Source organism: Lutra lutra, chromosome 11, assembly GCF_902655055.1.
Source record: "Lutra lutra chromosome 11, mLutLut1.2, whole genome shotgun sequence".
Taxonomy (NCBI): Eukaryota; Metazoa; Chordata; class Mammalia; order Carnivora; family Mustelidae; genus Lutra; species Lutra lutra.
Genome location: NC_062288.1, coordinates 40,239,023 through 40,266,767, shown reverse-complemented (window position 1 = coordinate 40,266,767; position 27,745 = coordinate 40,239,023). Strand labels below are relative to the sequence as shown.

General features: G+C 35.7%; 1 protein-coding gene and 1 long non-coding RNA gene across 3 annotated transcripts in view; one reads left to right on the top strand and one right to left on the bottom strand.

Annotated features, from left to right (window-relative positions):
* Positions 1–570, bottom strand: part of LOC125080896 (uncharacterized) — a 71,398-nt gene extending 70,828 nt beyond the window's left edge. For both annotated transcript variants that reach the window (XR_007121531.1, XR_007121532.1), the window contains exon 1: positions 440–570. This is a non-coding gene — a long non-coding RNA (uncharacterized LOC125080896). The remainder of the gene's footprint in view (positions 1–439) is intronic.
* On the top strand, positions 570–27,307 carry SEM1 (SEM1 26S proteasome subunit). The gene is made up of 3 exons (XM_047695076.1): positions 570–790; positions 20,802–20,895; positions 27,187–27,307. Exons 1-3 carry the CDS (start codon positions 715–717, stop codon positions 27,227–27,229), a joined length of 213 nt encoding a protein of 70 aa, XP_047551032.1. The 5' UTR covers positions 570–714; the 3' UTR covers positions 27,230–27,307.
* Positions 27,308–27,745: the final 438 nt, after the last annotated feature.

Here is a 27,745-nt window from a genome sequence, read left to right as displayed (position 1 = left end):
AAAATTCAAAATGAAATATTTGAACACCACAATGTATTAAGTATATCGAATTTTACATTGTTTGATTTTATAATAACCTGAAAACTAGTTATTACACACAGAAACACACTCTATTACAGCGTAATTGCAAGATGGAGGAACAACGAACAAAGGGCAGAGTGGAGATGCAAGTCAGGTAAACAAACCTGTATTTGGACTGTGTAGCACTACTTGACTGACTTTGGCTATTTCTTTCTGAATCTGAATTTTCTGTGACGTGGAGATATTTAATACCATGCTTAGGGATCGGTTTAAGATTGGGGCTAATCTATATGAAGGGCCCGACACTTAGCAGGCCCTTGAGGAATCTTAGCGGGCACTTTATCCCTCAGACTTAAACTAAGTAAAGGTGTTTAATTTTTCTACACATTGTGAGTCTTTTCCAACGAGGAAAACCTACCCGGATGCCAAATTTGCCAATTCAGAGAGCCCAGATAAAACAATAAAGGCATAAAATGATCCATCTCTAACTCCGACGGATTGCTAAACCCGCAGGAAGCGCTGGGCGGACCTCCAGTATCCCAGCATTCCTTGCGCTGCTCTCGTTGCTCTTCTACCGCGTCTCGATGGTAGAGCCGGCCTCAGGGGCGCCTTGGCGTTGGTGGCTTCGGTGAGGAAAAGTGAGAGTTCCAACTTTCCTCTTGGCCTGAGAGGTTTTTGGCGCAGAGCGTCGTCATGTCAGAGAAAAAGCAGCCGGTGGATTTGGGTCTCTTAGAGGAGGACGACGAGTTCGAGGAGTTCCCTGCAGAAGGTAACCGGCTGGGCCCCGGCCTCTGGGCCGCGCGGACGGTGACTCAGGCCTCCGGGTAGGGTCGGCGCGGATTTCCCTGGGGCGCCGGCGGGAAGTCCAGACCCCTGCGGCCGGCTCTCGAGGTTCTGCACGCGCGACCTTCAATGCGACCGGCTTTGGGTTCGGGGTGTCTCGGTGGGCCTCGCTAGTGAGGCTGAATGCCTTCTGCTTCCTCATTGGGAGGAGCCATGGTGACCCGGGCCTCTAGCCTGAGTCCGGGATGGTTGGTCTTTTTTTTTTTACCCGCCACCTCCTTCATATCTACATATATCTCTTTTTTCTTTATTTTCTTGTAGTATAGCAGCCTTCCTTTGTCCTTAAACCACCCAGAATTAAATTGCTGTACCTGGTTAGGCCAGTATTGCTTACTTTCAGGACTTCACAAATGAAGCCATTTAAGTAGAATCAGGTGTTGGTAGATAATAACACGTTGTTACCTTATCCTTGTTTCTCATTTTTGATCACTTCAAACTAACAGAAAATCCTAAAACGTTACATTTTTATTAGTTTCATGTTTACCAAGAGTAGTTTTCTCATTGTAAGGGATAGCAAATAGCTAATATTTATCGAGTAATTACTTGTCTGAGTGCTTTGCTTGTATTCATTTTAACAATTCTAGCAACTAGGTACCAGTATTACCGTTTTTCAGATAAAGAAATTGAAGTTTGGAACTATTAAGAAAGTTTGTCGAATGTCATATAGCTGGCTAGAAATCATGGATACCTTCTAGGTATCCAAGGAACGATGCTCTGCTTCTGTTTATTTTTTTATAAATAAAACCCAAAATTTATTAATTGTTGTTGCCAGGTAGGTTTCCAGAATTACTTGCTTTATTATTTGTTATGTGTAGGATAAATATTTGTTCTTGTAAGTAAAGGCTGCTATTACTAGCCTTTCTGAAGGTGGTAGGAAGAGAATTGTGATCAATAGTGTACCGATCTGTTAAGCAATTACAACTTCGCCAAAATTGTCCTAAGGTATATACCCCATTGTGATCCTATTGTGCATAAAAAAACCACATAGCTTGAACATTTGTTCTTCTTATTTATGGTGTACTGTTATTTTCCTAAGTGGAAGAAGACATTAGCATTCATAGGACTCATACACTAACCCAAAGCACATTTCAGTTACGGGATTCATTATATATTGAGGGGATTGTTTTGTTGTTGTTGTTTTGATAGTGGATTTATCTGTCCAGACATGTTTTCTCTCTCTCTCTCTTTTTTTAAAATAAGATTTTATTTATTTATTTATTTATTTATTTGAGAGAGACCGCACAAGTGGGGGGGGGGGGGACAGAGTGAGACAGAGAAGCACACTCCCGCCTGAACAGGGAGCTGGAGCAGTTTTGGATCCTAGGACCCAGGACCCCAGGTCATGACCTCAGCTGAAGGTAGATGCTTAACCCACTGAGCCCCCCAGACCCCCCAGACATGTTTCCTTTACCTCACTGTTAAGTTGGTTTGTAATCTCACACTGAGCTCTTCAGTAGAGAACTGGCTTATTGAGGGCAGGATCAACTTTTTACTCAGACTTCATATTTCATACAGCTTTTACCCATTGTTTATCACACACAAGGTACAGTGGTAGGCACTTTGTTTACATTATATAGTGTAACTGTCACTACACTGTGAGGAAATCGATGCTTAGATTTCAAAAGCTTGACAAGCTTTATTTTTAACATTTAACAAAGTGCCTGGCACATAGTAGGTGGTTAATAAATGCTTGTTGAGGAGCACCTGGGTGGCTCAGTCATTAAGCCTCTGCCTTCAGCTCAGGTCATGATCCCAGGACGCTGGGATCAAGTCCTGCATCAGGCTCTCTACTCAGCGGGAAGCCTGCTTCTCCCTTTCTCACTCCTGCTAGTGTTTTGTCTCTCGCTGTGTGTTTATCCGTCAAATAAGTAAAATTTTAAAAGTAAATAAAATAAATGCATGCTTGTTTAATGAATAAACTTGCATTTTAAAGTACGTAGGTGAGGGACACCTGGGTAGCTCAGTTGGTTAAGCTACTGCTTTTGGCTCAAGTCATGATCCCAGGGTCCTGGGATCTAGTCCTGCTTTGGGCTCCTTGCTCAGCAGGGAGCATGCTTCTCTCTCTGCCTTTGCCTGCCACTCTGCCTGCTTGTGTTTCTCTCTCCCTCTCCCTCTCTCCCTCTCTCTCTCTCACAAATAAATAAATAAATAAAATCTTAAAAAAAAGTAAGTAGTTGAGAATTGACTGCTTGGAGACTTCTAGAGATAACTGAATACCTAATGATACACATGATTTTTCTCAGCAACTTTGATTTCAGCAGCTTTTTGCAGAATATGTAGTTTGTTCTTATTCGAAGTTTATGTTGTGAGCAGCAATTTGTTCGAAGTCTTTGCAGTTATATAGTAAAAAATTCTTTAAAGTTAAGAGAAAAAGCAGAGAATATTTTTAGGAAGGAGGGTCTTAGAGCGAATTTTTTTTTTTTTAAGATTTTATTTATTTATTTGACAGATAGAGATCACAGGTAGGCAGCGAGGCAGGCAGAGAGAGAGGAGGAAGCAGGTTCCCCGCTGAGCAGAGAGCCCGATGTGGGGCTCGATCCCAGGACGCTGGGACCATGACCCGAGCCGAAGGCAGAGGCTTTAACCCACTGAGCCACCCAGGCGCCCCCGGGAGAGCGAATTTTAAGCAGGCCCCATGCCCAGCACGGAACCTGATACAGGTCTTGAGCTCACGGTCCTGAGATCATGACCTGAGAGTCGGTTGATTAAATGATTGAGCCATCCAGATACCCTGAGAATTCTACTTATTTATTTATTTATTTTAAAGACAAGAGCCTGTTGAGATCAACCAGTTTATTAAAATTAAGTAATTCAGCACTTAACTGGTCTTTATAAAATATTTGTTGTCTTCAGGTTTGAATGTGTAAAACCTAGTTCATTTAGAAATATTTCCATTTAGAATGAGAAATAACATTGAAATGCCATTGTTTTGCTTAGGTTTCTGTGTTTCTTCTGTAGTTCATAATTTAGATAGATTTTCCTTTCATGTTAATTTGAATTGAGATTTTGGTGGGTACAAAATTAGCCCAATAGGTGAAACCAGTAAATATTTACTAATAAAAACGGCTCTTATAAAAAAACAAAACTAAGAGAAAAAACCTGTAGAAATATCACCAAGGAATTATTGAATTATTTCCCTTTTGAAACTGTACGTTTTTTGTTCGTTTGTTTTTTATGGCCAAGTCATGTTTCAGTCTTCATTGCTGTTCAGTGTGATCCATGGACCAGCAGTTTTGGCATTAACTGGCAGCTTATTAGAAATGCAGTTTCTCAACCTAGGCCTACTGAATTAGTTTGGACTTTACCAAGATCCTTTAAAGATTTGTATGCACTTTACAGTTGGAGAATAACTAAATGGCCCATTTTGAATTTTTTAGTATTTGAATTTTCAGTTCAATGATTATGACCTGAATTATTTTCCAGGTTCTCTGCTTTCTTTGGAAATTCTCTTTCTTGTGGTTGTCTTTATAGTAAATGTGCCATTGTCAGACACAGTAACAGATACAACATAAAATGACCTATAATCATCTTTTCTAACTATAGGAGGTCTGATTTTCACGGGCCTTGTTGCCTCATTGCTCCAGAAAGTGGGTGATGGGTGATACCCATTGTGTAGGGTAGCTCGCAGTTACAAGAGACTGCTGCATGAATACTATTACTGAAGTTTGGTATCCCTGGTTTGAGTGATGGATTATCCATCTTTTGGAGGAATGTTGTTGCTACATCTCATCCCAGATAAGAACTTGTTTGGTAGGATGTCATTCAGTCATTTTAAGGAAGGGGAATTTCTGTTTTAAAAAGGAAGCTACGGTAATGTGTTTTTATGGAGCCTCTTTGTTTCTTTTGAATAGTTCTTCAGTGTGAGGTGTACGAGTGGTGGGAGGGGTGATTCTCTGAAGGTCTAGAGAAACAAATGCTTCTTTTTAAAAACTTGTTATTTAGTCTGTGGATCTGTGTTACCTTGGCAGTTCCTTACATTTACTCTAACTGATGGGTATATAATCTGGTCGTTAAGAACTGTTTAGGGGCGCCTGGGTGGCTCAGTGGGTTAAAGCCTCTGCCTTTGGCTCAGGTCGTGGTCCCGGGGTCCTGGGATCTAGCCCTGCATTGGGCTCTCTGCTCGGCGGTGAGCCTGCTTCCCCTCTCTCTCTCTGCCTGCTTGTGATCTCTCTGTCAAAGGGATAAATAAAATCTTAAAAAAAAAAAAAAAAAAAGAACTGTTTAAAAATCATGTTTAGGATCTTTGTGAAATGCTCTCTGCAGCTTTTTGGCTATTTAAACTGAGAATAGGCTTTGTTAGGAGGACACTCAGCATTCTGTGTGTGATTGATTATAATTTTGGAGTCTTTGGCATGGTTAGAACTGGAAAGCAACTTAAAATCTAGAGAAGATAAAACTTGTCAAACTCACATGGCTAAGTTGGTAGTACTAGAGCAGGGTCTAAAACTGAAATACTTTATAATTTATTTGAAATGTCAAGAAATTTTTCATCAGAGAGATATTAAAAGGATACTTAAAATATTTTCATTAATCACCTTCCTCTGACAATCAGAAGTGGGTGAGAAAAGAAGAGTGGAAAGAACAAGTGGGCCTTTTGGTTCTTTTAATCTCTTCTTTCTGTGCCAGAATTGAGAGGGTTTTTTTTGGGTTGGTTTGTTTGTTTGTTTAGGGGAAAACTTTTTAGAATATTTAAAAGGAAACTGAGTTTGCCTCCAGAAGTAGTTATATTTACAAGAGAACTCTATTATACTAAGTATTCTATAATTTTTCTATGATCAGTGAAACTGCTTTGTTACCTGATGAATTCAAGAGCAGTGTACTACCTACCTTCCAACCCTCCTTGAAAAATTGCTGGGTAAGAGACTGTTACTGATGGAAATCTGTCTGTTGAGGCAGACAATAAACAAGCTGGTGGTTCCCTCTGGAATAACTGAGCTACTCTCACCTAACAAAGTAAGACATCTTACAGTAGTTCTTATCCAGGGAAGTATTTTTGGACATCACATTTACCTGACAGATGCAAATGTGAAGTAATGACATTTAGGGGTAGAGGCCAAGGATTTTAAATGCTTGTTTTGTATAGACCAGTATTGCATAAGAATTGTCCAGTGAAAAATGCCATGGAGAAATATTTACATTGATTGGATACCAACTGGACTAAACCATCAATGGGATTCCTGAAAATCGTAAATATAAAGATAGATACAACTGATAATGTGTCAGATAATACATTAGTTAACTAATGCTCAGAGGGGCTCTGCTATTTTCAGTTATTAAATGTAATATAGTGGACACATAAATAACACTATCATACATTTAAATTAGTTACGTGGTGGTGGCAAGAAATGGAGAAATTGTGTTACTAAAAATAAAGAAAAAATAAATATGAATGGCAGAGTGCTTGTTGCATGTCCATTCATGGTAATTATATGCAAGAAGAAAGTTTTTGAACCCTGGGGTAGAAAAAGCACAATGAATCTAAGATCAGACCTAGTTTCAGAATCCATCTCTCATCAACTTGTAGCTTATCAATTCATGTTAGTTAATTTCCTTAAAATGCTTTTATAGTATTACGTATATGATAATTGTACAAGTAACTGCTTATAGCAAAAATTTAAACCTATAAAAGGGCATAAAGTAAAAAGTAAAAGCATTTACTTGCCTTTCCCCCAAATCATTCACCATACTCCAGGAATAGCCACTGTTAACTAGTTTTTTTTAGTATCTTTCCAAAATTTATGTATGTATTGTGTATGTTTATATATATATATTTTTTAAAAAAATACAGAGGACCATATTATATATAGTATTTTTCATTCTAGAGCAGTTCTCAGTTTGTCTTTGACTTTCATGATTTTGACACTTTTGAAGTTTATAGACCAGTTATTTTGTAGGATGTTCCTTACTTGGATTTCTCTGATGTTTTCACCTGATTAAATTCAGGTTCTACACCTTGATTATCAGGAATATCATAGTTGCGATTTTGTGTTCTCATTACATCCTATCAGGTAGAATATGATTCACATTTGTTCTATTACTGATGAAGTTCACTTCGATCACTTTATTAAGGTATTTTCTGTGAGGCTCTTCCAAAATTAGATTACTCATTTTCCCTTTGTAATTAATAGGCATTTTGTGAAACTATGGAAATACTAAATTCCACTCATTATCAAACTTTCAGTTTATTAATTTGGTTATTTGTATCCATACAGACTCGGATTATCATTTAATGGGTTATAGTATGGTGCTATTATTTATTTTGATCCTCAGATTGTCCTATATTTGAACATGGGAAGCCCTGTCATACTGTCTTCTATGACCTTTTGACATGTCACCGTCATTGTGCATTTCCAAGCATTCTGACACAAAAAGATACTCCAAGTTAATCTTGTTCTTTCCCTGCTCTAATCCTGGAATCAGCTCTTTCTCCAAGGAGCATTTCTTTCAGTGGAGAATAGTATTCAGAAAGCAGGATCTTAACTCCAGCTGTGCTAATTGCTTTGGGGACCCTCTCAGTGGAAGGAACTAGGAAGTACACAAAAGTTCACACAGTGTCTCCAGTTACAGTTCAGCACTATGGGGTTCATTCTAGCTCATTTTCTTTCCATATTTGTATTTCCCTTCCCTAACAGGGAGAAATCTGGCTTTCACTGTCTTAAATATATTGTCTGTTTGGTCATCCTGCTCCCTAGCCAATCTTTGTTGACCCCTCCACCCACAGTTACCTTCCTTATGTCACTTGGACTTCAACATTCTTTGCCAGGCCACCCTCTCCCCTCCTTGCTAAAGCACCACATGACTTCTCCGTGTTCACTCTATGTTCTGCCTCTGTAGGAATGCCCTCTTGGCTCTGCCACCTCATTTGCTAACAGGTGCATTTTGAATTTTGACATATAGCCTTAAATTGCCTTTGAGATGGCTATACCAATTAAAATTTCTATCACAGTTTACTTTTTCCCTCGTAAGGTTGCCTATTATCCATATTTAGCATTTTAGTCATTGTGAACCTGATGGATGAAAAATGAAATGTCATCATTTTGATTTTGGTATTGAGTTAAGTGAGATTGACTGTTATTTTTTCCTTCAGGGGGAGTGGCAGGGAGAGGAAGAAACAGACTCCCAGCTGAGCAAGGAGCCCTATGCAGGGCTCGATCCCAGAACCCTGGGATCATGACCTGAGCCAAAGGCAGATGCTTAGCGGATTGAGCCACCCAGGCACCCCAGCTGTTACCATCGAGGGGCCATAGCAAAATACTGTAGATTGAGTGACTTAAACAATGGAAGTTTATTTTCTCACCATTCTGGGGGCTGGAAAGTCCAAGATCGAGGTGTTGGCTGATTCAGTGACTGGTGAGAACTCTCTTTCTGGCTTGCAGACTGCTGCCTTCTTATTGTGTCCTCACAGGGTGGAGAGAGAAAGAGCGAGCTGTTTGGTGTCTCTTCCTGTAATGGCAGTAATCACATCTTGAGGACTCCACCCTCATGACCTTACACAATCTTAATTATCTTCCAAAGACCCCATCTCCGGATAGCATTACATTGGGGTTAGGGCTTCAGCATAACTGTTTTGGGATGGAGGAGGATACACACATAACAGTGATACATATGAAATGCATAGCACAGAGTTTCACACAAAATGGTACTCAATAAATATTAGTTCCCTTTTCTTCCCTCCAGTCTCTTTAGGGAGTTGGATTTTGGATATTTGTTATTTACTTAGAATTGAATTGACAAATATTTTATTTGTAATTTTAGGAATATCCAAAATAATGCTTGAGTTTGTTGGTTATTTAAAAAATGATTAGTTTTCTAGTATTGAAAACTTTTAAATTAATTTCCAAAAGTACTCTAAAAATAGTGTATTCATATAAAATATAAAGATACATAAAATAATAGCAAACAGTTGTTTAAGGATGCATACAGATGTGCAGGAGGTATAAAGAAATACAGTGGAGTTAAGAAAACAAAAAATCAAGATACTGGTGCTTAGGGACACCTAGGTGGCTCAGTGGGTTAAGTGTCTGCCTTCAGCCAAGGTCATGATTCCAGGTTCTGGGATTGAGTCCCACATTGGGCACCCTGCTCAGTGGGGAGCTTGCTTCTCCCTTTGCCTGCCGTTCTCCCTGCTTTTTGCTCGCTCTGACAAATAAAGTCTTTTAAAAATTCTTAAAAAAAAAAAAATATATATATATATATACACACACACATGTATATATAGTGCTATATATATATATATATATACACACACACATATATATGTATGTGCTTGGGAGGATTTAGTGAGAGGTGTGCTCCAGGATATTAAACAGTAAAAATTACTTCGAAAAACTATTTGGATTAGCTGTTTCACTGATCCTATAGAATAAACAAGAAGTAAGCAATTGCAGCTTCAGTATTTAACATTATTACTGGATTGTTGTTAAACATCACTCAGTGAAAGATGTGATGAATCGTTGAAAACATTGAGGAGAAAATAAAAGTTTCAAAGACTATATTTAAACTCTTATGAAATATTAAAGGTTCACCAAATATATTTTTTTCCTGCATTGTGTTTGTGTGAAGTATTAAAAATTGTGTTGTGTTGTGTGAAGTATTAAAAGTTCACCAAATATATTTTTTTTTCTGTGTTGTGTACATGTAATGTTTGGTAGAAACAGTATTGTCTTTATTCTGGAACATGTTTCCTTCTTACTTTCCTTACTCCTCAAGTTCCTGTGAGGTGATTGGTGCATAATAAATGATTTATTCAGTATATATTTGTTGAGTGCTTCCTATAAATCTGGCAGTGAATGGTGCAGAGAGAATGATGTTAGCTGCCACTTATCAATAGTAAGTGCTTTAGATACATGGTCTCATTTAATTCACATAGCAGATTTATAAAGCTTTTATGCTTGGGGCTTTGCAAAATTTGGTAATTTACCAAGTCACAGTTAACTAGATGCTGTACTGAGGCAAATTTGACTCCTTAGGTGTTACTTACCTTTGAACTCAGAAATACCATGGAGTCAGGGCACAGTGATTTTCATAGTAAGCTTGAGGTTTTTAGTATTTTGGAGGTGCTTATCTTGGGAGGTGGAGCTCTAACCCCTTCCCTCAATACCCCCAATTAAATCAGAGCAATTTTGCTTTTGCTTATCTTTATCTGTTGGGCTTCTGGGTAAGATTTCATTGAGTTTCCTTCCAGTGGTGGGGGCCGGGATAGGGAGGGCAGGGAATTAAACAATTGGTAGTAAAGTGTAGCTAACAGAGGTTGAAAAGAAGGGGAAATTATTTCCAGTTCTGTACAAGGTGAGATAGCAACATTTGAACAAAGCTTTCAAAAGACAGAAGTGTAGGGGCGCCTGGGTGGCTCAGTGGGTTAAGCCTCTGCCTTCGGCTTGGATCATTATCTCAGGGTCCTGGGATCGAGCCCTACATCGGGCTCTCTGTTCAGCGGGGAGCCTGCTTCCTCCTCTCTCTCTGCCTGCTTCTCTGACTACTTGTGATCTCTCCCTCTGTTAAATAAATAAAATCTTAAAAAAAAAAAAAAAGAAGAAGTGTAGAACAAGGGTTTCCAAAAGAAGGGGAAAAGTGTAGATACTTGGAGGTGAAAAAAATAATATGTGTGTTTTATTTGACTATGAAGTAGTGGTTGTAAATGCAGGTAGTTTGGGGCCTAATATTGTAAAATTTTAAACCAAAAGTCCAGTTTGGACTTTATCCTTAGATACATGAGAAGTAGATTTTTTTGTTTGTTTGATATATGGGGCCTCCTTTAAGCTGTAGGTAGTTTAAGATCAACTCAGCTAAATTAATTTGGAAAGATAGAAAAGAGACTGAGTCAGGGAAGCTGATTAGCAAAATGTTGAAATAGCTTAGCTGAGGATTAAGGGCCTGAGAAAGGCTGTATTAGGAGAGAAGTGAAGAGAGTGACACAAGAATAACAAGTGAGCTTTGGCAACTGCTTTGGTAAGGACTGTTGGGAATAAGAAATTGGAGGTTGTGATTTTGCACTTGCATGTCTAGTGGAAGACAGGTGCTGGGGCTCGCATCTTAACTCACTCATATGGAGGACCAGAATGAGGGAATTGCGACAAGTGTGGGCATGAGGCCTTGCAAAAAATGAGAGTAATGGCTTTCGGCAATTTTATAAAAGTACAGAGAAAAACTCTAAACGCTAATAAAGAGAAGCAAAGTCAGCATGACTTTATTGTGGAACCATTCTCCCAGAGGCGTGTATTTTTAAATTATCGATGAAAGGAATTGTGTTTGAATTTCCTTCTTTTAAAATATATGAAAAATTATAAATGATTATTTAGCTTATTTTGAGCCTCTTTCAGACTGCTGACCACAAATAACTGAAAGCTTACCAGTAGTCTGGTAGCAACATCATTTAGGACTTGCATTTGGTTGGTTGGTCTAAAAGTTCCTTACTGACATTTTTGGTCCTTATTGGGGAAAATACAGTAATATTATGGTGCTGTGCTAGGTACTGATTTTTTAGCTATTGAATAGACATTAGATCTCTAGGGTATAGTTGTTTTTGTATCATGATAACCTGTAAAACTTAAATTTTTGTTTTAATCTATTTTATACAGTTTAAGCAGGGACATGTATATTCATCTCAAAATGACTAGATTTAGTGTGCCTTCATTGTTGAATTCATGAGCAGAATGATGATTTTGTACCTGTTGCTGTTCTCTTTGACTTACCTATGATGGTAGGTAGTTCTCTGTATACTTACCTGTGATGGTAAGTGTACAATTAAGAATTTTTCAAACTTCCATATGTTTTTAAAAATCTTTTTCTTCATATAATGTTCTGCATATAAATGCACAATTTTTATTTGAAGACACTTTGTTGAAGATTAGTTTATTTATACTCAGGGTAGCTTTACTATTAAGGATTAAATGAAAATTTGATGCTCCTACACATTGGTATAGAATAAGGCATTTGCAACCCTATTTAGTATAAGTAGAATTTCTTTTTTGCTTTTCTTCAAATAGTATACTTCATACTTTTAGGGGAATTCTGGAATGTGTATTGGAGAGTGGGGAGAGTAATTTCAAAAATACTAAGTTGAGGGGCGCCTGGGTGGCTCAGTGGGTTAAGCCACTGCCTTCGGCTCAGGTCATGATCTCAGGGTCCTGGGATCGAGCCCCGAGTCGGGCTCTCTGCTCAGCAGGGAGCTTGCTTCCTCCTCTCTCTCTGCCTGCCTCTCTGCCTGCTTGTGATCTCTCTCTGTCAAATAAATAAATAAAATCTTTAAAAAAAAAAATACTAAGTTGAGAGAAAACCCTTTCCCATACTTAAATGTCAAGGTGATACTTAGAAGAAGTATGTGGGATATTTGATGGTTCGGATTTGTGAAACTTAAGGCTAGTCACAGATACAGTTCTCACTGGCAAATGTGAACAAAGCCATATCTGGGGGAAAGTCTTAAATAATTTTCTAGAATTCCTAGAAACTTATGTATTAGGCATCTGTTACTGGTTACTTCCAATTCTTCTTAAAATATGGTAATTTTTTTTTTTTTTTTTTACCAATACACATCTGGAGGCCTGAACACTGAAGTAAACACAGCTGTGGTTATTTAAATGATTAATCACAATCCTGGCAATGCACTTAGTGTTGAAGATAAAGTATATACTTTATAAAGTCAGCTATGTATTGAAGGAAAGCATTAGACATGAATCAGGTATCCTTTATTTCATTTTATTATTTTGCTCTTTTCAAAACTATATTTGGGTTTAAGGCTTTAAAAAGGAGTGATTAAATAAAATTGCATAGTTATCAGTTTAGAGTTAGAATTGAAAATTAAAACACAAATCAGGGATATATTGTAAGAAATGCCAGATACCGGAGATTACAACATTGCTTTTTAATTTACACATTCACTTAGTATGAGTATACATATATTGTAATTTATATATAATGTAACATATGTACAGTATGGAGGATTTATAAGTGGAAATAACACTTGGGTGTTATTTTTACCTTATCACTTAAACTTTTTACATAATATGTTCAGTACATTTGTTAATAAAATCTTTAAAGTTTCCACCTAAAATAGATTATGGATTCCCATTTGTTAGTGTGAATGAACACATATTTCTTCATTGGTGCTTTTGTTAAATGATTTAAAGTGCTTAATAAGTTGTAATTCAAAAGATTATATATTAGATTCTTCACCTGTGATAATTGGAAGGATAGTTGAGTGTGTCTGTTCACTTCATACAGAGTTCAGTGTGTCTAACTCCTAAGATAAGGCATTAAGGTTAAAGAGTAATACATTGAATTTCATATGATGATTTGTGAAGAATTTAACCAGCTTTTCTAAATTTGTATCTCTGTATACTCAATAGTATCATAATTATAAAGTACTTTATAATACTACTAAATACAGAACTATCATTATGAATTTCGTTGTGTGTATTCTACCTAAAATTTTGCTCACAGTACTGTTGTGCCCAACCCTCATGAGCTGCTTTCCTTTTTTTTTTTTAAACTTTATTTTTACCTTCTTTTTCCTTTCCTTGCCATTAAAATAGCACAAGATGGTTTTTAAAGGAGGGAGAGATACTTTATCTGTATGCTAAATTATCATCAGAATTCACCTTTTTTTTTTTTTTTTTAAGGTTTTATTTATTTATGACCGAGATAGTGAGAGAAGGAACACAAGCACAGGGGAGTGAGAAAGGGAGAAGCCGGGTCCCTGCTGAGCAGGGAGTGTTATATGGGGCTCTCAATCCCAGGACCTTGGGATCATGATCTGAGCTGAAGGGAGACACTTAACAACTGAGTCACCCATGCACCCCAGAATTCAACTTTTTAAACCCAAACTTGTACCTCTCTTTAAGTTTTTAAGACACTGTTCAAACTAGTGTCTTTCATGTTAAGAATTTTGGCTTTTTCTATCCTATGTAGAGTTAGGAATTGGGAGCTTCTATAAAACAAGTTATTGAATCTGTTGTTTCTTATTGGTGATTCTCTGAGGAAGTTGGATTAACAATTTGATTTTGTGTTTTGTTTTGTTTTTGTTTTTTTAGTCTCTTTAGTTAAAAATTCTTGAGTTAAAAGCCAGCTTGAAGACATTTGAATGACATCAAATAATAACAGTACTGAAATCAACGTTTTGAATCAAGTCATAGTAAGATTAAAAGTTCCTGGGGCAGGGGAAAACTATGTTTTTACTCTTCTTGGAAGGGTAGACGTACAAGATTAGCAGAGAAATGTGAAATAAATACTCTTTTATTTTATATTTCTAACTTAAATCTTTTGACACATTATTGTTTATTAGGGAGTAGTATAGATAGAAATAACTTGGTTATGTTTAATTAGTGTTGTGGGCTGGTTAAGAGACTTTGTGTCTTAGAACTTTAAAACAGTTCAGTTGTTACTTAGTTATATCACCCCCTTTACTCAAGAACATATTATCCAGTCTTAATATTTTCAGATTATTTGTGGAACATTACACCTCATTAGATATCTTTATGAAGAATGCTTAAAGTTTCAGTAAAATAAACACTTAATTTAGCGATTCCTGTTTCTTGGCTCAATACCAATATCAATGTTTAAAGTCTAGGATTTTGAAATATTGGTAGAAAATGTTAAATATTTTCTTGTAAACAATCTTTACCTTTTTTGTTTTATAGTAGTGGTAATGGTGGTGGTTTTCAAATGAAGGAGGGTATGATGTGCAGTGATGTCCAAGAGTTTCTCTAAAATTCTATGATTTTAAACAGTACTTCATCTTAGACATTTTATAAAAAACGAAGTGTAGAGCCATATCTTGCTACATTGCAGTGTAATGATATAGTTAGTTTTATGTGGATTTTTTTATACTGGAAGGCCTTAGTGTGTGCAATTAGCACAACACAAGAATCAAAATCCTAAGCTGTCCATTAACTATTAGGTAATTATGGAACTATAAGTTATAGCAAGACTGGAGAGGATGTGGATGAATGCATATAGTCAGTGTTCACTTGCCATAAAATGAATTATGAATTTAGTTGTCCCAATACAAGTTCAACATACAAGAATACAAATTTCTATGAAAGTTAAATTTGAGATTATTTGAAGTGCTTTATTTAGTTTTAATTTTAAAATGAAAATCATTCAGTATTGTAGAGAAATATATCTACTTTTGAAATGAGGCTCCTTTTTAATTTAAAATTTTATCTTAGCTACACCCAGTACCACCTTTACTTAATGTTCCTCTCATGTACTTAACATTGCAGTTTCTGCCCCCTTATACTTCCCTTAGAATACCTTACTTTCTGAGATATCCCTCTTAGAAGAATAAAAAGTTTATTCATAATATTATAACATATATAATGAACAGTTTATTATTGATTGCAATGGCAATTTGAGAATTAACAATACTATTTTATCCCAGTACCTGATGATTAACTCTTGACTTAACTAAGTCACTTTTCTGGTCTATAAAGGTGCAAAATGTTTTTCTCTCAGTTTATTTTAGCTTTGGGAGTGCGTGTGTGTGTGTGTGTGTGTGTGTGTGTATAAAAATGGGTTGGGTGCCTTGGTGGCTCAGTAGGTTAAGCATCTGCCTTCAGCTCGGGTCATGATTCCAGGGTCCTGGGATTGAGTCCTACATCGGGCTCCCTGCTCAGCGGGAGTCTGCTTCTCCTTCAGCCCCTTTCCCTGCTCGTGCGCACTCTTTTTCTCTCAAATAGATGAATAAAATCTTTAAAAAAGTAAAAATAAAAATGGGTTGCAGTAGCTTTCTAATCACACTTCCACAGACTAAGGGAAATCCTTAATGTGGTTCCCCAGTTTTTTTTAACGTCTTAATCTACTCATGATAAAATATAGTTAGTTTCACAAACAGAATAAAAATTTTCAGTTTGAGTTGCAAGGTACTATAGGAAATGTAATGCTATTTCTAGCCCAGTCAATTGAGATATAATTAATACTACTGTTAAGTATTATTGTTGTTAAGGACCTCAGAGAATAGTTAGGATTTGAATTTAGGTAATTATAGTAGTCTCTGCTTGAGAATAATATGCTAAGAGGTACAAGAAAATTTATTTGTGTAAAAATACTTTTGATTATTGAGAGCTTTTATTAATGAATATACATTCACTGCCCTATATGCAATAATTAAAGATGGGTATACATCGTGTGTGTGTGTGTGTGTTTGTGTGTGTGGCTTTTTTTTAAAGATTTTATTTATTTATTTGACAGAGATCACAAGCAGGCAGAGAGAGAGGAGGAAGCAGGCTCCCCGCTGAGCAGAGAGCCCGATGTGGGGCTTGATCCCAGGACCCTGGGATCATGACCTGAGCTGAAGGCAGAGACTTTAACCCACTGAGCCACCTAGGCGCCCCTGTGTGTGTGTGTTTTAAGTAAGCTCTGCACCCATGATGGAGTTTGAACTCAGAGATCAAGAATTGCATGCTCTGGGGTGCCTGGGTAGCTCAGTTGGTTAAGTGTCTGCCTTTGGCTCAGGTCATGATCTTAGGGTGCTGGGATTTCATCGAGCTCCCTCCTCAGCAGGGAGTCTGCTTCTCCCTCTGCCACTCTGCCTGCTTGTGATCTTTCTTGCTCTTTCCATCTCGCAAATAAATAAATAAAAATTTTTTTTTTTTTTTTTTTTAAGAAAAAAATCACATTTTCTACCAACTGAGCTAGCCAGGTGCCCTAAGGTTGGGTATACATTTAACTGAGCTTCTTAACAACCTGAAATAAATTGCCTAAGAGAAACTTTTTCATGTTTTCAAGCACTAGGGTCTTGAGTTTCCCCCATGATTTTTCCTTGGGGAGCACTGGATGAAGTTACCACTATTCTCAAAGACATTCTCAAGTATAATTGAGAATTTTACATTTCCAGTTCATAATACATGTGCTTATTGATCTCTTCTGTGTTGAAATAGATGCTCTTGGCTTTACTGAGATCACACTGGCCTCTGTTTTCTTGAGATTGACCACACAGAGGGCACTTGAGAAGTATAGTCCATTTACCCAGTGTTTTATTGAGTGTCTGTGGTGTGCCCAGCACTCAGCTAATCATATCAGAGTTGCAGATTTAATAAAATGTGGTTCCAACCTGTTGGTTTTGAATAGTAATGGACATAAATGGCAGTTGCATTTTAGGCATTGGTGGTGGAATGGTATAAACTGTGTACCACTGGGGAGCAGGGGACAGAAAGAAGACTACAGTAATATTTATGAAGGGAATAACCCTAAATTAATAAGTGGCAGTAAGAATAGGGAAGGGGAGACTTATTCTGGAGATAATTGGGAGTTGAAATGGAAGGGTCATAATGAGTGATTGTGGTAGTTGAAGGAGAAAGAGTAGTTAAGATGCCTCCTAAGTTTCTGTCTTGGGGGACCAGATAAATAGACGTACTTACTTCTATTCTTAAATCATGATGACATGTATTGCATTCAAAAATTTTTGTTAGGTATATAACATAATGAGTAATATATCCATATTATAAACAATTGTTGAATAGATTTTAATTTATATGTACATTACAAGAAAAACCTAAATCATACGTTTTATTATTTTTCTTTTCAAGTTGAAATGTTCTTAGCCATGTCTCTAATAAGTAATTACTAAAGTGAAACTTAGGCTAAGACATACTTAAGAGAGAGTATAACTTTACTGTTTTGGGTGGGGAGGGGGTTATACAACAATATACAAGGTCTGATTTAGAGTTTTATTTTTCATAGCCATTTGTTGTGCATGATGCTAGGTACTGTTTGTAGTTTAAGAATACGAAGGTAAATAATACAGAGTTATTAATTGTTAAGGAGCTCAGACCCCAGTAAAGGACATAGACATATAAACTGATCATTATGGTTGTACAGTATGTAATTGCTGTAATAGAGATAGACACAAAAGAGGGGTCCTATTCCCCGAGGGTAAGGAGGAGGAGATGGGCATAGGGAAGGCTTCCAGAGTTGATTTCCAAAGTCATTTTTTTTTCTTTCTGTTATTTGACACAGAGAGAGCTCACAAGGAGGCAGAGAGGCAGGCAGAGAAAGAGGGGGAAGCAGGCTCCCCACTGAGCACAGAGCCCGATGTCGGGCTCGATCCCAGGACTCCGAGATCATGACCTGAGCCGAAGGCAGAGGCTTAACCCACTGAGCCACCCAGGTGCCCCCAAAGTGATTTTTTAAAAAACTACTTTTCCCACCTTTTAATTTTGAAATTTTCAACCCTATAGAAAAGTATTAAAAAAGAGGACAAGGTGGGGCTGAGCAAAATGGATGAGGGGTCAAAAGGTACAAACTTCCAGTTACAAAATAAATAAGTCATGGGAATGTACTGTATATAGCATGGTGACTATAGTTAATAATACTGTATTGCATATTTAAAAGTTGCTAAGATAGTAAATCTCTCAAAATTACTCATCACAAAAAATTTTGTAACTATGTGTGGTGATGGATGTAACTGTACTTAACTGTGGTTATCATTTTGCAAAATATACAATTATTGAATCATTATATTGTATACCTGAAACTAATGCAATGTTCTATGTCAGTTGTGCGTCAATTAAAAAGAGGCGGCAAATACCTAAGGATTATCAGTTGCTAATATTTTGCCCTGTTTACTTTACTTGTATCATATGTGATAGAAATATATATGATATATAGCAAATATATTTGAGAACCACCTACGAATAAACTGTTGACAAAATGACACAACTCTTTAATATTTTAGCATGTATGTCTTAGTGGGGGACATGTTCCTCTAAAACAGTTTTACAGTCATGTTTAAGAAACTTAACATTAATTCATTGTCATCCAGATACAGAGTCCATATCCAGACTTTACCAACTGTTGTAGAAAATGTCTCATCACTTTTTTCCCCCATCCAGTACAGCCCCTTCCTTTTTTTTTTTTGTTCTTTTTTGTTTGTTTGTTTGTTTGTTTTAAAGATTTTATTTATTTATTTGACAGAGAGAAATCACAAGTAGGCAGAGAGGCAGGCAGAGAGAGAGGAGGAAGCAGGCTCCCTGCTGAGCAGAAAGCCCGATGTGGGGCTTGAACCCAGGACCTGGGATCATGACCTGAGCCGAAGGCAGCGGCTTAACCCACTGAGCCACCCAGGCGCCCCGTGTTTGTTTGTTTTTTATGACATTAACTTATTTGAAGATATCAGTTATAAAGAATTTCACATTCTGGATTTGCCTGGTATTTCCTTCATGATTAGATTAAAGGCCAGCATTTTTAATGAATACTACATTGGTGATGTTTATTTCTCACTGCATTACATCAAAAGATACATGTCAAATTGTCAAAATTTATTGGTGATGCTAAGTGTTATCATTGGTTAAGACTGTGATTTCCAGATCTTTCCAATTTTCTCCTCATTTAATAAGTACATAATCTTGTGTAGTTTCAGCTATTTTTCACTCAATAGTTTTAGTATCCATTGCTGATCCTTGCCTGAATTGTACAGAGGGTTGCAAAATGGTGATTTTTCTAATTCTGTCATTCTTTCCGCATTTATGTACCTGGGAATTATAAAGAGCATCCCCTTCCCAACAACCCATCCCCCCAAAATACTGCTATGGACTCATGGGTTTTTTTCATTTAATTCAGTATGTCATTCTTTGTGATTCTAAAGTTGTTCTAGAGTTGGCCAGTTGAAACAACTTTAACCCAGTTTTAGTACCTTCTGACATGTTTATAAAGAGGAATCCCAAACTTACCTGTTAACTTCCTTATTCCAGATCTGGTATCAGCCATTTCTTCAGGGATCTATAGTTCCTTTTAATGGGGAATCGTATTTTAACTAATTAAGGTATTTTAATTAAGTAGATGTCAGGCCAACTAATAGGTTCAAAAGATGGCAGAAAGACAAAGAAATGAGGAACAGCATATGTTTGATGAATAGAAAATTTTAAGCAATTTCAAAATGTGAAGTAAAGTTAGAACTGAATAAAAGTGAAGATCTTGTGAATTGCTCTTCACTGTTATTTTTTACAAGGGGGAAATGTGTATAAGAGTACTTAAGTTGCGTGACTAACATGAGTGAATCATCCCAGTGGATTTAAATTTAAATAATTAAAATCATTGTTTTAAAACAAATACATTATGCAAAATCCTACAATTTTTTGTAATAAAGCTATGTCAAGATTAAAGCAGGCGGTGCATCTTAAGTCGGACAACAGAGTATGCATAAACTCTCTTCTGGGATGGTTTGATGACATTAAAAAAAAAAAAGAAGAAGAATATATAATGACATTATAACCCAGGAGGCTAGATTTTTATCAGGATCAAGAAAGTAGAAGCAAGAAGAGCCTGATAGAAGAATATTGCCATTGGATAGGTAAGAAATGATAATGCGAATATCTGAGGTAGTAGGGAAGGAGATGTTAGTTTCATAGGTTTTCTGAGTATTCTAAACAGAAGCTAAAATTTAACCCCTCTCCCCATCATCAAAAGGGAAGGAAGCAAAAAAGGAAATTGAGAAAATTAAAAACTGTAGCATTCCTCTTTGTACATATCTATATTTGTCCTCCCTTTAAAATTTTTCTATTGATGATAGGCAAATGTTAGTGATGCTTGTAATTTGGGCCATTTTTTATTTATGTATGAGTTATCATTTTTTATGTTTAGCAGTTTCCCCTCAGTTTACTTTCACATCATTGGTGCTGTATTTTAGAAGATTATGAAATAGACCTTATAAAAATTAGCCCAAGGTAAAAATCAGGAAAGTAAGTATCCTCCTGAAATTATAATACATTTTCATGGCAAATAGAATTTTTTTGTATTAACTTCTGCTTTAGATTTTCTGCAAATTCTAGAATTGAGAGAACATGACAGCATAAATTGAGATTTAAGGAGGAGGGTTACTATTTCTTATAGATATAGTATTAGATGTTTTGAATTGTGTCTTAAGTGGCAAACTTTCTGAAGTTTCTGTATTTATGAAAATAACATGTGAGAAGTATTTAGACAGCATCTGTTTCTGTTTTTAGATTGGGCTGGTTTAGATGAAGATGAAGATGCACATGTCTGGGAGGATAATTGGGATGATGACAATGTAGAGGATGACTTCTCCAATCAGTTACGGTAAGTTTTAAGTCAGATTTTATATAGCTTAGTATTAATTGTAAAGATGGAATATATAACTTACATATGATGATTGACCTCTTTAAAAGATCATTAATCTTTGAAATACATTTTTGAATTACGAAAAGGAAAATCTACTATCTTCATCTGTGTTTCTGAACATGAATACTTTGTGTAATTGCATAGAACTTTTATTCTTTCTAGTTTCTTTACAAAGGTAGTTAAATAGAAGCATATTTGCTATTTTTTATTTTTGTGGGTTTAATTCTACCAACATTAATTTTCCACCAATGTTGAATAACTCAGCAGAAATTAGAACCAGAATGCCAGGACCCAAAAGATTGGTGATTCTCAAACTGGAAAGGAGATTGGGGTGTTGGGAGTGTACTTTTTCATATTCATGTGCAAATTTACCTAATATGATTGATTGAAGTAAAATTCATATATCACAAAACTAATCATTTAGTGTATAATTCAGTGGCATTTTGTATATTCACGGTGTTCTGCAGCCATCATCTCTATGTAATTCCAAAGCATTTCTATCACCCCAAAAGGAAACACCATACCCGTTAAGCAGTCACTCTGCATTCTTCTTTTCCTGGCCCCTGGCAACTACTAATTTCCTGTCTATAGATTTGCCTGTTTTAGATAAGTCATAAAAACAGAATCATACAATAAGTGATCTTGTGTGTCTAGTTTCTTATAGTTAGCATAATGTTCTCACCTTTCATTCATGCCATAGCATGTATCAGTACTTTGTTTCTTTTAATGGCTGAATAATATTTCATTGTATGATATGCCACAGTTTGTTTATCCATTTATCAGTTGATGGGCATTTGGGTTGTTTCCAGCTTTTGACTACTGTGAACTGTGTTACTATGAGTATTCATTAACAAGTTTTTGTTTGAATACCTATTTCCAGCTTTGGGGGATATAATCCTAGGAGTGGAATTTCTGGGTCATATCATAATTCTCTTTAACTATTTGAGGAACTGCCAAATTGTTTTCCACAGCATCTGCACAATTTTACATTACTACCAATAGTGTATGAAGGTTCTAAATTGTCCACATTCTCATCAAAACTTTATTCTTTTTTTATTATAACCATCCTAGTGGGTATGGATTGGTATCTCACTGTGGTTTTGATTTGCATTTCCCAAATGACTAATGAAGAGCCTTTTTTTGTGTATTTGTTGTCAATTTGTATATCTTCTTTCAAGAAATAATCTAGTCAAGTCCTCTGCCCATTTTTAAGTTGGGTTGATATTCTTTTTGTTGTTAAGTTGTCAGAGTTCTTTATATATTCTGAGTACTAAGCCCTTATCGGACCTATTACTTACAGATATTTTCTCTCATTCTGCTCACTTTTCATTTTCCTCATAGTGTTCTTTGTACATAAGTTTTTAATTCAGATGAAGTCCAGTTTATCTACTTTTTAAGAATTTATTGCCAAATTCAAGGAAAATTTATCCACATATTTTCTTATAAGTTTTAGAATTTTAGTTCTTACATTTTGGTCTAAGATCTGTTTCAAATTAATTTTTGTACATGGTTTGAAATGAGTCCAACTTCATTCTTTTGTTAGACCAGTACCATTTGTTGTAGAGATAATTCTTACCTCCCTAATTTTATTTTGATTCAACCCATAGTATCTATCTTGGCCACAGAGTAAACTGTCATACTTTGCTCAAATCAAGATCTAGCAGTTCTACTGCAGTCTTCTAATTTTCTAGTCTAGTACATTTGTTCAAAAAGAGAGATGTTTTATAAGAAATTTAATGATGCAGTACCTTTTGTTCTACACTGCATTTTTCACGGACTCAAAAACCCTACGTTCTAAAGATATTTTAGGATTTTGCTGGAGACTAATAACAATTTTATCTATCACCTTTCTCCCCTTTTTGGAAATAGCACAATTTACCTTTCACTTTTATTCTGGTACTTTTACAATTCTCCATGATTTCTCAAAATGGCTGACTCTTTGACTGTGTCTTTTCATTCTTTCAGTGTGCTGAGATGTAATTATTCAGAGCCTAGAGATTTTAAGCTGCTTTAATGCAGTTTAGAGTTATCTCACCTTAGTTTTCAATTTTGTATTAATGATGTTTTTCCTGTTGCAGTTTTATGAACAAGAAAGGAACAATACTGTTGAACAATAATTCTGCTTTTTCTCTGAATCTGTTAATATTACATCTCTTCCAAGCATTGGATCTATTCTCATTCTTCTTTATTCATATATGGCTCTCAGCCTTTTTTGTTCTTTCTATAGCTCTCAATCCATATTGGGGTTAAATTCTGTGTGTATAAGTTCTTGCCACTTTTTGCATTAATTTTTGGTTCATATTTTAAAACTGAGCAACATCAGAGAACACCTGCTACCTTTTTTTTTTTTTTTTTTTTCTTCAGTAGGCATCCCCCTCTTTCTTCCCTCACTAGAATCATTATACTCTTAGAATATTTTCAGGCCTTCCGGCTCTGTTGATCCCCATTCTGAGTTCTTAATCATTTATCATTTTTTTTCTTTTCTGTTATCTTGAAACTTTTCAGGTTGAAGCTGAATGAATTTTCTTCCTTTGCTATTCATAAATTAAATTTCTTCAAAATGTTTTTCTTTTTTATCCTTCAAAGTCAGAAAATAGCACTTTTCTCTTAAAAAATTAAACTAAGACATTATTAAATACTGGGTCGCCTGAGTGGCCCAGTCGGTTAAGTGTCAGCCTTTGGCTCAGGTTATGATCCCAGGGTCCTGGGATTGAGCCCCACATTCAGGTTCTCCACTCTCCCTCTCCCCCTGCTCATGTGTGCATGCTCATGCTTGCTCTCTCAAAATAAATAAATAAATAAATAAATAATTTTTAAAAAAGACATTATTAAATACAATGATCTTACCAGGAGACTTTTAGTAATAAATACATTGACAATTGGATTTCTTGCCACTACTGCATCTTGTCTTTTTTCTAGCTTGGAAGTAGAGCATTATTCATTCATTCAAGTAGAGCATTATTTGTGTCCTGTTGTTTTTATAATACACTTAGTTCTTAGGTTCTCCTTTGTGTTCTGCCTTTACGTTTGTGGATTTCTATGAGAGTATAAGTTTTGATACCTTTATTAGTGAATAAGATTTTTCTTTTTATTTTCCTGTTTGAATCATGAGGTTTTTTTTTTCCACATGTGGGTTGATACATCTCATCAGCACTATAAAATAGAACTTCTTATATTGATAGAAATGTTTTGTATGCTGCCCTATCCAGTACAGAAGCCACCAGCCACATATGGCTCTTGAGCACATTGAAATGTAGCTAGTGCAGCTGATGGACTGAATTTTTCATCTTATTTAATTTTAATAAATAGCCATATGTGATTCTTGTATTGGACATTGCCGTGTCAGATAATATTTTTATCTTTGCTTTAAAAAAGTTGTCCTCCAGATTAACTAGTTGTCCTGATTAACTTTGCAGATTAACATCTGCAAAGATGTTCTTCTTAGTCTTTGTAAAACATCTAGAGGTCCTCAATGTGATATTATAAGCCATAGTAAAGAACATATTTTACTGTGTTCTGATATTGTAAATAGGTCTTAATCCCTAGCTTTGGAGAGGCAGTACATTTTCTAGAGTCATTCTGATTCCCTGAGTTCCAACTCTGAATCTGCCTTTTTATTAGCTACATGTCTTAGCCTTCCGCTTTCCATGTTTTTCTCTTTCACTGTAAATACCTATAACAAATAGAAGTAGAAAGAAAAAGGCCACCTATATCTCCAAGTAACTAAAAGTCATAGAGAAACAAATAGAAGCAGCAAAAACAATGACTCTTAGTTCTTCTTGGAGTTATTTAGAGACACATTCAGTAGAAATGGGTGGGATTAGTTTTCCTGACCTTGCATCACATGTTACATAAAAAAATCCAGGAAGCCAATATTGTTCTGATTTCCATGTCAAATATAGCCACTGTCCTATAGCAGAGTAGTTTCTTGGATAATAAGAGCGTTCTCAAACCTACCAGTGGCTATTTGTCTTTCTGTTTTTGTTGAAAAAGGAAAGGTGCTGTTTTTATTTCAGATAGTGTACAGTCACTATATGTGTCCTGTGATACTGTTCCAATTGTGCTGGATTTCTTTCTCATCTCTTTGTTAGATTGTATAGATTAGATTGTATAATTTTGTGTTTTGTACTTAGTACTTCAATTTGTTTTTCCTTTTGGTTTTTTATATGTCCTAAATTCTAGCAAAAAACCATCTTCTCTAAAAATAGAGAAGCATATCATATTCGCCTTTGTATGTGTTAATAATTTACAAATGTAATTAGTCACTACCTCCTTTCAGTAAGGCAGATGCAAACCTGGACAGATTTGGTGTACCTGTTAACTAAATTGTAGGCTGACTTTCCAGGATTTTTGTTCTTGTTGTAGAATAAGAGAATTTGAATAATCTACATTGATTCTGTTAAAGGCGGCAGAAGACTATTAAGAAACTTTAAAAATTATTTCCTTTTTAAGTAGAAAACATGAAGAACAGATAAAATCTTTAATCTCCTGGAAAGGGATGGGGTGGGGGGGCAGAAGAAGCATTTTGGTTAAATTTAGCAAAGGAAGGAGCAGAAACATGGGCTGATCTTTTGACTACTAAAGGGGTGATTTACCACCAGCCATACTATCCTCTACACCTGAGCAGAAGATAAAAATGTTTTTTCTGAATAATTTCTGGATTTAATATTATTCATGGACTGTAGATCCGTGTTTGTATTATAAATAACTAAATATTTTAGTGACATTTGGGTAAATGAATAGTAAATATACATCATTCCTACATGTGTTTTTTTGTGTTGTGTTTACATTGGATAGTGTGATAGTGTCCAACCTAAATTATACTTGAGAACAAATGTCAGTTTATCTTACCAGATATAATGGCATGGGGCACATTAATCATACTTTACATTTATACAATGTTTTATCATGCTTTGGCTCTGAAATAATTTTGTTGTAAACTTCTATAAAATTGAATTGTGACAGGGGCGCCTGGGTGGCTCAGTGGGTTAAAGCCTCTGCCTTCGGCTCGGATCATGATCCCAGGGTCCTGGGATCGAGCCCCGCATCGAGCCCCACATCGGGTTCTCTGCTCAGCAGGGAGCCTGCTTCCTCCTCTCTCTCTGCCTGCCTCTCTGCCTACTTGTGATCTCTGTCAAATAAATAAATAAAATCTTAAAAAAAAAATTGAATTGTGGCAGAGAAGTTACTGATCATACTTGGAGTAGTAGTTTAGCTGAAATTGACTATAGAGCTAAACTTTTTTGTGCATCTGTTTTATGCAAAGCAGATGAAAAGTTGCAGTATATAAGGATGACTGAAAGTTCAGGTTGAATAAATTATTTAAATTACAAAATGTCTAGGGACGCCTGGGTGGCTCAGTTGGTTAAGCAGCTGCCTTCGGCTCAGGTCATGATCCTGGTGTCCCGGGATCGAGTCCCACATCGGGCTCCATGCTCAGCGGGGAGCCTGCTTCTCCCTCTGCCTCTGCCTGCGACTCTGTCTGCCTGTGCTCGCTCGCTCTCTCTCTCTCTGACAAATAAATAAAAATAAATTTTAAAAAAATTACAAAATATCTATATTTATATAAAATATAAATTTATAAATATAAGTAAATTTATATGAAATATAAATTAAATTTATGTTGTATATTTACAATATATATTTGTATATATTGGGTATATAATTATAAATTTTTGAGGTCTTTAATACACATTTAAAATTTTTTTAAGTAAAATCTTGTTTAGTATTTTATAACTTATATATGTTTTATCTACATATAGTTAATGAAGAATAAGTCCCATGTACTTTTAAATTTGATAACTTTTGTCTGGGTTAGAGCAATAGATATATGTCAATATGGAAAGCAGTCTGTTTATTCTTTATGTGTAAATAGCAGTAATACCTACTAGGATTATAAAATTCCTAAAAATTTGATACCAGATGTCTTGTGTTCTAGATGTTTGGAAGATAGGAGTTAATCTCTCACATTTTTTCCTTAAATAGATTTATCAGAAAATTAAGGAATATAAAATTAGGTTTACTAATGGGAAAGCAGATTTTTATTAGCATTAATGTTTACTCACATTCAGCTTCCTTCTTGCGCAGATTTCTTTTAAGCGTGTAAAGTTAAAGCTACTTGGTAGTGTTTTATATTTGTGCCTAGGCTTAGCTCATTGTTTAATTAATTGTATTTCTAAAAACATTGTTTCTTTAATTTATCATAAAGAATGTCCAGTGATGTTGTTCTTCTTTTGTGTTTTATTATAGAGCTGAACTAGAGAAACATGGTTATAAGATGGAGACCTCTTAGCATCCAGAAGAAGTGTTGAAGCAACCTAAACTTGAACTGTACTAAATTCTAAGTCAGAGAACCCAGGATGGGACACTTTAAAAAAAAAAAAAAAGTTTATTTCATTACCTGCTGGGATTTATTTTTGTTTTTGTAACACACAAAAAAAATAAATGTTTTGATCTAATCTTGGTTTGGTTCAGAAGTCTTGATCTTTTGCTTCCCGTCATTAATTTTCTCACACTATTTATGATTTTCTGGGACTTTATTATATAGAGATAGTAAATTCATCTGATCCCCGATTCAGCACTTTTTTTTTAACCACATCCATTTATTGTTGATCTTATTCATAAGGTTACTTCTTTTAAGTTACATTTAACCTTAATCTCATCTGTATTTTGAAAGCTTAGGAAACATTTGCTGACATCTCTAAGGTGACCCTTTAAAACCTGTGTTTTAAAAATATTAATCATTTTCAATTGATGTAATTAGTTCCTGAGCCATTAATAATAGTATTAATAGTTGATAGAGTATTAT